The sequence below is a fragment of the Amblyomma maculatum genome, chromosome 11, assembly GCF_055883805.1.
Source record: "Amblyomma maculatum isolate TAMU_Amacu chromosome 11, ASM5588380v1, whole genome shotgun sequence".
NCBI lineage: Eukaryota > Metazoa > Arthropoda > Arachnida > Ixodida > Ixodidae > Amblyomma > Amblyomma maculatum.
Window position 1 is genome coordinate 20,062,107 of NC_139354.1, and position 14,749 is coordinate 20,076,855.

Below are 14,749 nucleotides of genomic sequence, written 5' to 3' on the forward strand. Positions count from 1 at the left end.
TGGTTCCGGTAGCACATAGGTATCTTAGGCTATCATGCACCAATCTTGATGAAATTATCTTTTTTTTATGCTTCACGTTTTCAAATGTCTTCTCTTTTCTTACTCCTTTCTAAACACTTGAGACGTACAAATGAATCTACAAATGCACTCCTTCAAAAGAGTAAGCTCAGTTGAAAGGGCACATATTATTCATAAAATTATGTGCCAAAAGAAAACATACAAATGCCTTCCTGGGGGCTCCATAAATACAGACATTTATTGCGTATGTCACAAGCACGACTATGTACAGCTCTTTGGATAAGGAGGACAGGAAAGGAACCAACACCAAGTTGGGTGAACAGCAAAGACAATCACCTGTACACCGTGAGCCGAACCCTGTACACTGGTCTTTGTTAGACGGTGCGAGAAACGAATTTCACACGCACACATTCCAGTGACTACTTTTCTTTGTTCACTTTCTACAAACACTTTGCACAAAAGACGTGGTATGCACAACTAGCACGTTTTACAACACGCTACAAACCAAACATTAGAGGGCGACAAGACGGTGTTATCAAAACGATGCGACAAGTGTTGGATAAGTCCAGGCTATGCAAAAATGTGGGATGCCACAATCTGCACCATATACCGAGAGGAGGCACGGGCCTTTGAAACCAAAGAACTGAAGTAAAACTTTGTTCTAGGGTAACGACTTAGCACAACGTAATAATTGCACGAGAGACTCACAGGACAATGCGCTGTCCTAAGAGTCTCATTTGTGGTAACTTTTATGTTGCACTATGCTGTTACCGAAGAGACCAAAGAATTAATTTTAAAATAATTTTCAAAGCGGTGTTCATGGAATGTACCCCTTTTTCTTTTTTGCTATGCTAGTACCATCGGGACCAGTACTTTAAGATAAACCACCAACTTCAGTATCTATGCAACCCGGTTTCTATCTCAAGCCTACATAAAAGCTTTTGTAAACATCAATGTTGGCCCTGTGCTTAATTTACTGCGCCAAACAGTGCAAAATAACTTTAGTTTCGAGGTGTTGGAGCTTTGGAATATTTTGTAACACATGCGTTCAGAGTTTTCATTTTGCCTTAATTCAGAATGGCTGTGATTTGCAATTCGAGAAAAACGGTAAAATCTCCACATAAAATCACCCCCAAATGAAGTGTTTTTTGAATCTGTCACAGACTGTAGTGTAGAGAATTATTCATCAGTATTAAATATTGCAAAGCAGTTTCGTTTCTATTCAATCACCACAGGACTGTTTATAAATTGCATATAGTGTGATTTGCCAAGATTTGATGTATTAAGAAAACCACATTTGAAGAAGAATTCTGAAAAAAGCCGTTAACAGAAGAACCATGAAAGGACTGAACATAATACAAAAATAAAAGAAAATAGAGTTAGGATGGTAAGCTTCACCAGCTTCCAAATAGTGTCAATGGTTTCAAGGCCCACACCCCGCCCGTCTCCAATATTAAGGGTGCCGTGGTGAATTCCAGCGAGGGGTGCAGGTACTATAACTAGAGTGTTTTCCACACTGCTCCGCCAACAGCACACACAGTGTGTTGCTTAGTGATGGTATACTAGTTAGAATATAGACTGGATTTGAGTGTGAACTCTGATCACAATCTGATGGAATGCAATGGGTATTGCTTGTTAAAAGTCGCTGCCATGCCACGATGTAACCCTATGCATAAAAAAATAACTTGATCACCGTCTCGTGTGATTACACGTTGGCTGACACCACCGCGCCATCTATTGCGTCGTAACTTTATTTACTACACTAGCTGCCTTGTTCGGTTGATAAAACAGCATCGTTTCGGAACGCAGCTCTATGAACAAAAGTCTGTAGCATGTAAACGTGCGAGGTTGCATGTCGAAGAAAAATATACAGGATGTGTGATGAAAAGTAATCTTAAAAGCTGTCATACCTACAGACGCACCAACTAAGGTAAGATCTTGCAAACCCATGGGCAACATGTAATCTTGCTCGAGATCAGAACACCAGATCCAGCACAGAGAAAGGAGTTAATCTAAACCAGGCAGCACCGTTTGTTACATTGGGCTCTTAGTCGTCCGACGCGAAGTGCGTCTTCCTTTTGCAGAAGCAAGCCAGTGAAGAGTAACCGACTTCAAAGCACTCAGCCCAGCAGCATGTACCTTACACACAGCAAATTTCGACGTCCTATACAGGAAACAAATGCAAGTTTAGTGAATTCAAGAGTTGTACCACACACAGAGTGCGTAGTTCACAACACGTGGCAAACCAACGCTACAGACCTTGTGACCACACTGATTAAGGTCTGCCGTGCCTCTGTACATTGTCGTTTGGAAATAAGAATTGAATTCTAATCGGCATCTCGCAGCTTGTGACAGGGAACAAACATAACTGGCACCCAGCAAAAAAGGTGTTTTGTCCCGCAAGTAAACAGAAGATGTATTTGGCATATGTACCATGAAACGTCGTAAAAACAATCCTCAGCTCCTTCGGTTTAAAGCTAGAAATGATGCCACCTGACATCATCGCCCCAACACTGTCTACTTCACCAACATGGCACAAAAATTACTGCTAAAATGTCTGCTTCAAATCCCATAGAAATGCAAACAGCAATGACCGACTCTTCATGCAGCCAGTGCCAAGGCAAAATCAAGAAACAACGGCTCTACTTTTGTCTAAATGATTTACATGCTGCCGCTCTTGGTAGACAATGAGGGGTGAGGGCTCCGATAAAAGAGCTTATGTTTACCCACTGATGTCACTGCATTCAAAAACTCGACATGCGCTTTGTTTTCTTTTTGGTCATCATGCAACAATGGTATGCCCGCAAACAGATATCAGCAGAAAAACTCTTCCCCACAATGCAGTACAGTTAGGCGGTTAGAAAAAGAACCCTGGCATGAAACTGGGAGAAGCCCTTTTTAGTCAAGACTGCATCTCAAGAATTGCCCTGCTTCACTCGGACAAGCAAGCAGCCACAGCAAATGAGATGACGGCAAAATTCAGGCTTGCAGATTTTTTTTCTTTGCTCTTGAGTCCACATGAATCAATAACAAGAACCATTACTTTGGAGTGTGTGAAACCGCACGAGATGTTTGCATTGTCACCACAGTAAACAACAGCATCTGTGTGTAGAGGTATGAGCAGTATAAAAGAGAACGGGTATTTCGCACTCAAAAATCAATCTGATCTCCCCCAGTCGTTCACCAAATATGAAAAGGCATCAAAAGGGCATATGTAGGAAAATCAAAGAAAAATATCGGGCATGTCTTTCGTTTCTATGTGGAGAGGAATCCCCAATGACAAGCTAACAGGGTGTTCCCTTCAATACTGCTTTTACACGTACGCATGCATGCACTAGAGTTACATACGTCTTCACTCACAGTGCAAATATCAGCAGCAGTTCCTTGTTAGAGTGTGAAACATAGCCCTCGGGTGAGCCGAGAAACCAATACTTTTGCTATAATAGGCATTTAATTCCTAGAGTGAGCAACATGATATAAAACACCATTTTCCATACCCAAGGAACTCCTGGGTAGAAGGGAAAGGGTACATTTTATTTGTTTGTTTTCCTCATAGTATTTACAGCACTCAAAGCTACCTGATTGTTCACGAGTCTCTCCAGTACCACAAAATCTAAAACAGTAACAAACGCAATGCCAGAGCAATGTGCAACAGGCATGCTAAAAACAGCCCGTTTGCTAAAGAGGTCAATTTTTAAAAATCCATTTATATGTATGTATACATCAATAGAGCCTCTCTTACAAGCAGCACTCCATCTCGAGCTGGATCAAAAGAGCAGTCATCACTCTGCCACTTTTGAGCAGGCTTAATATACTAACTCACCGGCAGTCATAAGTGGTACTACTAGTACCATACCCTTCAAAGCACAAATGCAACTCCAGACCACAACTCTTCCTCAGTTTTGCACCAACATTCTCAATGATAATGACATCGTTCAAGTCACAAATGCAACTCCAGGCCACACAACTCTTCCTTAGTTTTGCACCAACATCCCCAACGAAATGTGAAGACCTCTAGACTGTACTTGCACAAAAGAGGGAACACTGTTTTTCAAGGCTGACTCGACAGCAGTGTTAAGAGCAATTTTCACAATGTGCAGCAGCAAATGAGACTGCAGGAGACTTGCTGCTATTAAGACAATTCGTGCAAAATGGCTGCGAAGACAGCTATGTAACACCCAGAGGACGAATACGCAGAGACGACTCCTTAGTGGAGCACGCAAAGTAATAGAGCAGCCGGACGTGACTGTAAAAGAAAGATAAGAAACTCTGGAGCCTCTACGCGTGAATTTACCCCGTGAAACTGGGAAGCGCGACGGAGAGAAATTGCACACAAAGCCAACTGAAAAACAGTGGTTAATCTCCGACATAATTTTCCAGTCTCGCAATATGAATGCAAATCAATTGGCCTTGCACTAGCATGTGCTTGTCGATTGCAGGGAGCATCCTAACAATGGTGGCAGCGATAGCAGCACCGATAATTGGTCACGCAGGCATGCTTTAAGCAGCACGATTCGCAAATCGGGGTAAGCAACACCTTCTTCTTCGATCCTAGTGGAACCTATATTGCCGGGCCGGCTTTAGAGTGACGTAGGTTCGTTTCATGTCGTCACTCTCCTCCCGCTTCACCTCTGAGTACTTCTCGCCCTTGACGCTGACGATCTTGTTGTCTCGGTAACGGATCAGCTTCTTTGGTTCCTGAGGTAGGCAAGAAGGCACAATGTGGTAAGCAAGGAGGTACCATGCGATAAGCAAGGAGGTATCACATGGTGAGCAAGGAGGTACCACATGAAAAGGAAAGAGGTACCACGTGGGTAAGCATGCCGACAAACATGCTCATCAGCTCAGACTCATGATTCTTGCGCAAAATCACAAACTGAACCTGCGAACTGAGAAACCTCACAGTTGAGTATGAGAACAAACTGGGCACTGCTTTAGGTACAAAAGGGTTCTTTATTTTTATTATTACTTTACCATACAATACTAAGCCAGGTTAATCAATGCACTAAGGTAGGTCTACCATTCCGGCTCATACCAAACACTCCCGGCAACATTAACCAATCCCAAGACTCCCTTCCATTGGTGGCCTCTGTGAAGTCTCAGTCTGCCTTGCGATGACGCATTGTTCACTCCACAACTCGTGTGATTCACCAGTAGTAACACCCTACCCAGAAACAGTGGCAGTGAAGTTTAAAAAAAGAAAAAAAAAATGTATTGCTCTTGTTTCCACCCTACCAACCCTGAAGAAGATGCCAGCACGGAAACGTCGGTTTCTCTCATGAGCCTTTGGCCTGAGTGTAGGAGTCTTTTCCCTTTCGTAGCTATGCTCTGGCAATACTGAAACTAGCCCTGGCTTTATTACTCAATCTGATTTGCCTCCTGAAATGAAATCCCTCCCCTGAACAAATGTTTCTCTTCAGACTTCTGAAGGATGAACGCACATGGTCACTACACAGCTCGAAAATGCAAAGTGAACTGGTCACAGACATTAAGGTAATCAAAACAGGAAAAAAACCGATCAATACAAAAATAAGCAACATTCAGAAACACCTAAATGAATTAGATTGGTTTGTGGGGTTAATGTCCCAAAGAGACTCGAGCTATGAAGGACGCCGTAGTGGAGGGCTCCGGAAAATTCGGCCACCTGGGGTCCTTTAACGTGCACTGACATTGCACAGCACACGGGCACCTTGCTTTTTGCCACCATTGAAAAGCAGCCGCCGAGGCCGGGATTTGATCCCGCATCCTTGGCCACAGCAGTCGAGCGCCGTAACCACTGCGCCACCCCAGTGGGCTAAATGAATTGTAGATATATAAATCTTGATAATTACAGCTACAGCTTTTTCCCTATATGTAGGAGTCTTATGCAACCCTAAAAGTCACACATTACTGTTGTGGCTAGATGAGCTTGAGAACAGGTCATCAAGAAATAACTCGCTTTTTTATGGCGTGGCAGACTCTTAAGAAAGATGGTAAAGAAGCGGAAACAACACTGAATACCCTTAAACCAAATTTACTCACTCACTGACACCATAATTTGCAAAAACTGACTCTTATAAATTTTCTTTTTTTCTGTGGACAATATGTGACTGAAGCGACTCTTTTTTATCAGAGCTCGAGTAACATCTATAATTTCTTTCTTCCCCACATCTGTGCGATTATTAAATGAATTAAATGAACAAAATGAATTAAATTAAAGAAAGTCGTCGATACACTTCCCCATAACCCAATTCAGTGTGCCCTTTCCGCTGACAAAGACACACATCTAAATTCAGTAACCACAAAATTAAAAAACTAATACTATCGCACTGCTGCAATTTCGAAGAACATAGGGGTACAATGAGCGAAGGTTTTTCGCCCTCCGCTCGACTTCTGTCAGGATCATACAAGTTTCAATGTCCGGTAAAACAAGCTAGTTCTTCAAACAAGAAGTTCTCTATATATATTTTGCACAATTCAATTACACACAGACGAAGGCAATTGCGAGAAGCGCTGCATCTGATACACCACCGCGCAATTCATACTGGGGGAGGGGGCATGAGGGGCAGTGGTCATACATCGCCATTAGGCATATCAATTCTGAACAAACTACGCTTTCATTGGCAATCAACACCAACCCTGCACAAATCACCGCACTAAAAGAAACTTGACTGCCATCACAGGTTCGTGATAAAATCTTCTTCAACGCTCACCAGTTCGCAAAATATCGATATGACTGACAAATGGGCCCCCTCCCCATCATCTATTACATGCGTATCTAAAAGAAAGAAGTACCAGTATTGCACCGCTAAACTATTTTCTAGCAACTCTCATTGGGATGCGTATAAGGCAGCGCCTAATGCCCATGTAACAGCTCTAAAACAAGAAAAAGAAAATTTTATTGCTAACATTTTACCATCCATACTATCACCAAACAAGAAAAAAAAAGTGGTGCATTATGAACCCATCAACTGATGATTCTATCAGACACGTCAGAGGATCCTGTTGCCAGCAATTCGTGTGCATTGAATCATAACAAAACCTTTGCAAACAATTTTTCCTGTATGTCAGATGCCAATGTGCCTGCAGCACACAAATATATTTCTGTAGTTATGCCTCCAGTACTATATACTCACCGATGAGGCGTTGGTAAACTTACTGGCACATTAAAATTTTTGCAACTCGACTATGTCTGTATTAATGCCAAATTAAAAAAAAAGGAAAAAAAAAAATGTTTGCCTGTGTTTCTATAACACTCACCAAGATTTTTCAGCTTTCACTTGATACTTAAAACACTGGGCCACGCAATGGAAAATATAGACGGTGGTTCCATCATTCAAATCAGGAAATGAAAAGCTCACCTGCGAGTTATCGTCCCACCTCACTTACCGGTACATGCTGAAAATTATTAGAATACGCAATTTTCACAAACACTTAATTTTCTTGAGACTAATTTTTTTTCTTCCTTCCCACAGAACATACTATTAAAGGTTCATATTCTGACACGATACCCAAGCGCCCTGCTTCTCTAAAGAGCTGCACCTTATTTTAAGCCACGCATCAGAGACTGACTGCATTTTTCTCAATTCTTCTATACCTTTTAACAAGGTGTGTCACCACTTATTACTTTTAATATAAATTAATTGAACACAGAAAATTAACTAGATAAATATGTAAATAAATGTCAGGACAGCACTATGGAATCAAGCCCATCATCTCCGCAAACAAGGCAGACGCCCAAATCACGTGGCTACCACTACGGTCTGGTCGAAGAACCTTTTCCCAATCTTTTCCATCCATGGAAAGACCACTACTAAGATGAGGGTCAGCTAGAAAACCTACGAGTAGCCTGTGGTGTTGACGATTGACCCTAGCACCTCCTCGTTCACTTGAGTTGAGTCCTCAAACCTCAGACCACTGAAGACAGCACTGGTGCGCAAACTCACCGTCTTTGGTGCAACTGGCCTGTGCTCCTTCCCATCTTCATCCTGATCGATGTAGCCATATCTGAAAGGAAAAGCAGGTGTGCCAGCATTAGCTGCTTCATGCGTGCCTATTAATTAAAGCACCCGGGCGACGTGCAGTTCTGGGAGTTAGGGAAATGATGTTCGGTGCACTCACCACAAGCAATAAGTTTTGTTTATTACCAGTGCCGGTTAGCAGTGAACAGTAGCAGTTTATCAAGAGCAGTGCGAGCATGCAGTTTTCGGTAGGCATTGCATTGTGCTGGACAGTGCACACATCAGAAGACAGTGTGCATGCCATCAAAGACCCTTGCCTCAGCTACGTAAGAACGCACCATAACAACGTGAAACACACATGGCTGTGCACGTTGACATCTCATATGCACACTTTTGGCAGGATCTGTTATGAAATAACTAGTGTTCTACCTTTACCTTTATGCCTTGCATGAACCGAACAGGTTATGTAAGGGAAACAGTCCTTGTTCTGTGTACAACTGTGCATAAAGTTATGTTCATGTAGAAGCTATGTCTCTTCTCCACATGTTGTAACAATTCTGGAGCTAATAAAATGTAACCTTCTTTAAATTAAATAGCAGGTGTTTGAAAATATTTGAAAATTAGAATACAGATTCAATGTGTGTGTTATTCGATTCGTGCTGATATTCGAGAAACTGACATTCGGCATTTTTCAATTATTCAAAAAATATCGGGTACACCGAAAATGTTTGAGTTCACTACAGTTTCGCCACACTGCGCACTTCACCGCAACCACCCTCAAAATGCACCGGGGGCCTTTTTGTGAAAAGGACCTTGCCACTTGAGAAAAGGGCCTTCCCGACAGCGCGCAGAGTGAAGCATTTGACGAAATCGGAAAAAGCTTGCTCAAGTAATCAATATTTTATTCAATATTCGAAAATTTCAATACTTGCACAGACTAAAAAGTACCCTTTTGCAATGCAACTGATATTTGAAATATTGTATCTTTCAGTGTATAACTGGATTTTAAAGAAATGTCTTTATCAGCGGGTACGATGCAATGCAAAAGTCGCCTCGCCTTTTGTTTTGTGTGTCTGTGTGTGCGTGCATGTCAAAAACCAAGTTATTTTTCACATATTTTACAGGTAGTCAGGCATAACCTTGCTACGGACAGAATCAATGAGGTTTGTCATAGTTCACACTGTTCTCGATCAGCATGATGCCGCCTATGAGCTGACAATACTAGTTACAATGCAAAAGTCAGGTTCAAGCCGTTGAACGTACACTTGAGAATGAGAACTGGACAGAAAGGAGACAATTCAATGCGAGTAAAAAAGAAAATGATCCATGACTGATGCAAAGTCACACTAGCACCGAGGTCGATGAAGCGAACAAAAAAAAGGTGGACCGTTGAAAAAAGGCATGTTAGCCAGAGCTCGGGGATCATCTACACACGGCGAAAGCCGCAAGCCCATCAGCCTTTAGTATTTTTGTCGCACCCTCTGCAAAGGGAATCCTCAATGCGTTTTTACAGTGAGTACAAAATGAACAGTTGTGCCTTATATGAAGGTGCGACTTATAGACTGAAAAACATGGTGAATCGCCAGGTATTACTGCAGAGAAGACTGACACCTCCAAAATTTGAGGGGGGGGGGGGGGGGGGGGGGGACACTCACGCTGTGCCTAAAAGGGGATGAAGCGGCAGCATTAACGGCTACCATCTGCTGGCTCCCTTTGTGAATGTTGGTTCACGTACGTGCCCTAGTCTAATCCCTAATCCCTTAATTTGTGCCTGTATCATCTCACGGGTACTTGAACTCGAAAATTTGATCATGCACCCTACTTTTAAGGTCTTGCAGTGACGGCTACAGAAATATGTTTTCCTGCTGCTGCTGCTTCCCTTGGTTAGGTTCTAGATGCAAAATAGGAGGCCAAAATAGCAAACCTGGTCAGGATTTGTTCTCTGAGCTCCTTGTCTCCAAGCGGAAGTGAAGAGTTATCTCTCCGAGGGTTTGCTGATCCGTGTGCAGGTCCGGATAGGAGCACCTCCGCAGCCGTATCACGCTGGAGCAGTAGCTGTGCAGCGGTCTCAGTGTCGCCGCCAGCAACCATGAGGCACCGTCGAACCTCCAGCGCACACGCCGCCGGAAACATCTCGCACAGTGTGCGGAAAGTGGTTCCATCACACAGCTCCGACTCATCCTACGAGATACAAGCGAATAGAAACAAAAATAGCAGTCTTGCTGCGACTTGTACCATTAAGTTTGTTCCTACAATGAATTCATTTGTAAAAAAAATAAAATCTGCGCCAATTTGTAATTTTATTCAAGGCATGGTAAATATAAGCTTTCACCAATTTTAATGGCTAGGGTAAGAAATGCTCATTATGTGAGTGCAAATGTTGCGCGAGTTAATTCAGTATAGGTGGTAGGCCGAAACATTACCTAGCAGCCCTTCTATACTCAAGAATTTCCCCCTTTCTTACCAAAAATAAATAAATAAATAAAAATAGCTAAAATTTGAGATAACCAATTGCCATACAAGTTATAAGCATGATTCTTTGTGTCCCTTGAGCAAACGCATCTGGATCATGTATAATGGGTGAATTATAAAAACAAAAAGAGTGCAGCCCAGGCTGTACAAACCATTCACATCCCAGTCCATGCCATTACTAGATTACAAACAAAAAGGAAAAGCCCATAACCGCCAAACTTTGTGAAGTCAAATGAACAGGGCATGAATTGACAACAATCCCAACCACAACTCATCCAGGCTAAGCACTACATGTGCACATGAAATGTCAGCAACCACCTAAAACACTTAAGTACTTGAGAAGAATTTCCTTGTTACCACTGGAGTTGTTGAAAAATGATGCCACATACTCAAATGACAAAAGCAAAGCTGCCATAATGCACCAGCTGCGTCTCCATCACCAGATTGATTGCCTTTGCCTTGCTTTCAGTGCAAGTTTTATTTCATTGCATTGACATCTCATTGCATCAGCTCCTTCAGCAGACTCTTCCCCGTTCTTGAAAATAAACTACACACAGGTAGCGCAGAGCAAAATAACTGGACTTTTTAGTTTAAACCGAAGTGAAAAAATAATAAATGTACACCAAAATTCAGTTTACAGAATTTGGTTTTGATGGAAAAGTGAAACGAAGTGGCATCCGTGTGCTGTGCAATGTCAGTGCACGTTAAAGATCCCCAGGTGGTTGATATTCCTCTGGAGACCTCCACTAGGGTACCCCTTTCTCTCTTTCCACTTTCACTCCCACCTTCCTCCCTTCGCTGTCCACAGAAACAAGTGTGACAGATACTGCGCCTTTCCTTTCCTGTGAACCAATTATTATTATGGAAAAGGCCAGTCTCCATGACAGCCACATCATAGCTACCCAGTTATTAAGCAAGAGCTACACCCAAAGGAGGAAAACAACAAAGTACATAAGCTAAGAGCACAGCAAGCTGGTGGCATCCTTGAGTTAAGTAGTCCAGTTGTGCGTTTTGAGGTACTGCTCCGCAACCTCACATTAATACCAAGAGGCTCCAAGCATTTCATGATAACTAGGAGATGCCATTAGATACCCAGGGCAGTACTAACTGCATAGAACAGGTTTCTCCCAAGGAGTTTCTATGTAATCTCCTTGGTTTCTCTGCCGCATAGAAGGTCACTGATGTGACGCCATGCATGGATATCATAGAAAGTTATGTTATGGCTATCATGACTGTTAGGCTGCAGTCCCACAGCTACCATCAATACGCAGACCATGTGATGCCTAGTCCCATAGCTCAATCCAGCGAAACAATTCAACCATAGCATGACAGCCTTCCTTTTGCAAGTTATTTCTACCCGAGCCTTTGCCTTAATATTACATCAAATAAATAATTATAATTTTATGTTAATGGCGATATAATTTCCTTAAACGAGCACAGCTCTAATTCACACCCTTTGTACTTTAATTAATGGAATGCTAGGTAATAATGAACATGTGACTGACTTTTGTACTCACTAGAACACCACATTTCGTATCAATGGAAGAACAAGAAACAACGGCAAGGCACATGTAGAAAAAACCCCTGAAAAAGAAATTCTTGTTCTGAAGTGAACACACACACAAAAAAAAAAACAAGCTCAATTTTGCAAAAATAAAAACCAAAACTCCAACCTCCTACCTATCATATATATATATATAAAATTAAACACTGCGACACAAAACATTGCAGCATCTTACACAGACAGCAATGCGGTTAGGCTTGCCAACGTCCTCTTCAGATTGGCTAGTGTTTCGGGACCGTGGTGCTGACTTATTGGAGACCTTGCTCTCTGGTGAGATGATCGGAGACATCACTAGCGTTCCTGTTCTTTTGGCTGCAAGGGCAAAAAATAAACAAAGTGCCTAAGTGTGCAGTGACGAAAGATAAAAGCACACCGAAATATCCCCACCCCTCTCCCCAAAGTTTTGAAGGTTCTTACTTTGGGTATGCTTGCCAACTTTGCTGCAAAGTAGTCTCACCCAAGATGATATTTTTGTGCTGTAAAAGAAGAAGGTACAGTATGATACCGCTGTTCAATTCACATGAGCACACCTCTAGTGTATTTACACTTCCGCTTTCCACAACAAACTATACAAAAATGTCTTGTAAAGCAACAAATAAAAACTGCTGGATCTTACTGAGCATTTAAAGTGGATCAAATTGGAATGAATGGGTTTAATAGGATAGCGAACTAATGTATCAATCTAATCGGTTAATCAAATACGTCCCAATGATGTCCAAAAAAAAAAAAAGCGATTCAAACAGGTTTTCTCATTCACAGCAATTTATTTCTGTACTTGGAAGGGAAACTAGATGCAATAATTCACAATTAAGTTGCCACTTCAAAATAACGCTACAGCAAACTCATGCAGCCTATTCAACTTTGCAAATATTTTTTTTAGAACGTGCTTACTCCGATATTGAGTCAAAACTTGGGATGTAAGCCGAAAGCATCTCCTTAAACTCCAGGACATCAAATCCTTCCTCTGCTATGTCCGACTCCAGGATTCCCACGACGTAGGCCAGAAGAATTTCGTCAATCATGCTGGAAATGGCAAAACAGACCTTTCTTGTGTGTGTGTATTTGCAGTTTATTCAGCTGTGGCCACAAAATGCCAGCTGCTGCAGTCACGTATCATTTATTGCCGCTTTCTATATATACCGAGGTATATAGTTCCATGAAAAGTAAATGCAACAGAACGTCACAATCTACTATGGCATCATACCATCCATCACACTAGGAGGCCATGCTAAAGAGCCACATAAATATGGCATTCACTCTCTTATATGCAGGCAGAGAAGCGTATTTATGGTACCACTTGCATAACTTCTTTGAACTAACCTGACACAGCAATTCAAACCAGGGTTGCACATGGCTAATTTCAGAGTTTTTCTTGAGAAAACTACCTTTAGCTGAAGAGGTGCAAACCGCTGATACTCAAGACGGTCAAACCACTGCTGAGGCAGTAGTAATCGATAGATCGGCACATTGCTCAGAGCATGTCCCATGTTCCTGCTGAGCATCTGCCCGGTGAATGTTGTTTTAACAGTTTTCTTTTTTTTTTTTTAACCCAGTAGCAGCTTTCGCTTTGCCTGCAGGTAACTTCCTTTTGGCTTTTCAGACTCTGTACGTTTGATTCCTGTATTTATTTACTTCCTAAAATATATGTTTAAATCCGTATAATGATTTCTCTTCCCCTTTTCCAAATAAATATCAACAGCTTCGCAACGAAGGAAAAGTTTCTACGGGCGTTTTTCTTACTCTGTGGAGTCCTCCCCAGTCTCCTGCTGAATAAAGCAGATGAGGGATTTCTTCACGAAAGCGTCCGAAGCCGGCGTTGCACCATCACTGTTCATCCTCTCCGTCTGTTGACGAAAACGGCACAGAAAAACGAAAAAAAAAAAAAAAAAAAAGCGAACAGAAACAATAATCAATGTGCGCGGCAAGTAGCTCAACTTGCAGCCAATATCCACGCAGAGGAGCTTTATTTCTTCTCAATACCGGGCCACTATGTTTACGCTAGGAAGCAATAAAACCTAGCAGGACGTGAGGAAGTTCGACAAGGCGCAACCGTGCTGGTCGCCGAGCCGACACAGCGCAGTACGGAAACCGAAAACACTGCCGTTTCAATTTTTTTTTTTTTTCCCCGTTGAATTCCGTTCTCACAGCATGCACTGGAAGTCCAACCGCATACCTATCGGGTTTCTTAGCCGCGTACAGCGTCCTCGCACCGGCGCTGACAACTGGAGGCTACGGAAAAGACGCCCGAGCTCTCGGTAGTGCGGTCGGTCGAACGACCTATTTATTTCCCATTTGAAAAGCGTAGCGCCCTCGCATCCAATGAGATAAAAGAAAAAGGCGGAAAAAAAGAAAACAGGCGCTCAAGCTCGCACTTCCGCCGTAAACCGACACAGCCGTCTTTTCTCCTTTCTCCGTGTAGCACCCTGTCCGGCCAGCGATGCCGCACTGATAGATACAGCGGGCTCGAGAACGTAGCATGCGCCAAGTCGCTTCGCTTTCGATGCTGTCACCTCAAGTTGACGCACGAGCAACATTGAAGTGCAGTTGTCAAAGGTTAGGCGGTTTTTGGTTTCGGCAAAAGCGTCGTGCTCGTACCTTTTGTCAGTGGAGAATCACCGCCGCTCTCTTTCGATGCACAGGGATAACGTTGTCTGGGGGAAACTGTGACCGAAAGTGAAAACAAACCTAAAACAAAATGGTCGCGCGCAGGGACCGCTCGCAGCTAACGTTGCGCCCTCTGTAAACAATATGATGG

The 14,749-nt window shown here is 42.6% G+C and overlaps 1 protein-coding gene across 1 annotated transcript; it reads right to left on the minus strand.

Annotated features, from left to right (window-relative positions):
* Positions 1 to 231: 231 nt before the first annotated feature.
* Positions 232 to 14,747, minus strand: LOC146173023 (CUE domain-containing protein 2-A). The gene is made up of 8 exons (XM_084583624.1): positions 14,590 to 14,747; positions 13,735 to 13,838; positions 12,886 to 13,017; positions 12,412 to 12,470; positions 12,170 to 12,306; positions 9,883 to 10,139; positions 7,944 to 8,004; positions 232 to 4,716 (listed from the first exon to the last, which is right to left on the minus strand). Exons 2-8 carry the CDS (start codon positions 13,827 to 13,829, stop codon positions 4,570 to 4,572), a joined length of 888 nt encoding a protein of 295 aa, XP_084439750.1. The 5' UTR covers positions 13,830 to 13,838; positions 14,590 to 14,747; the 3' UTR covers positions 232 to 4,569.
* Positions 14,748 to 14,749: the final 2 nt, after the last annotated feature.

Coding starts and splice junctions, on each gene's coding strand:
- LOC146173023 (XM_084583624.1), bottom strand. CDS start 13,829: ATGAACAGTGATGGTGCAACGCCGGCTTCGGACGCTTTCGTGAAGAAA. Junction 12,471..12,885: donor AGTTTTGACTCAATATCGGA/GTAAGCACGTTC, acceptor CTTCTTTTACAG/CACAAAAATATCATCTTGGG. Junction 8,005..9,882: donor AGAGAACAAATCCTGACCAG/GTTTGCTATTTT, acceptor TTTTCCTTTCAG/ATATGGCTACATCGATCAGG.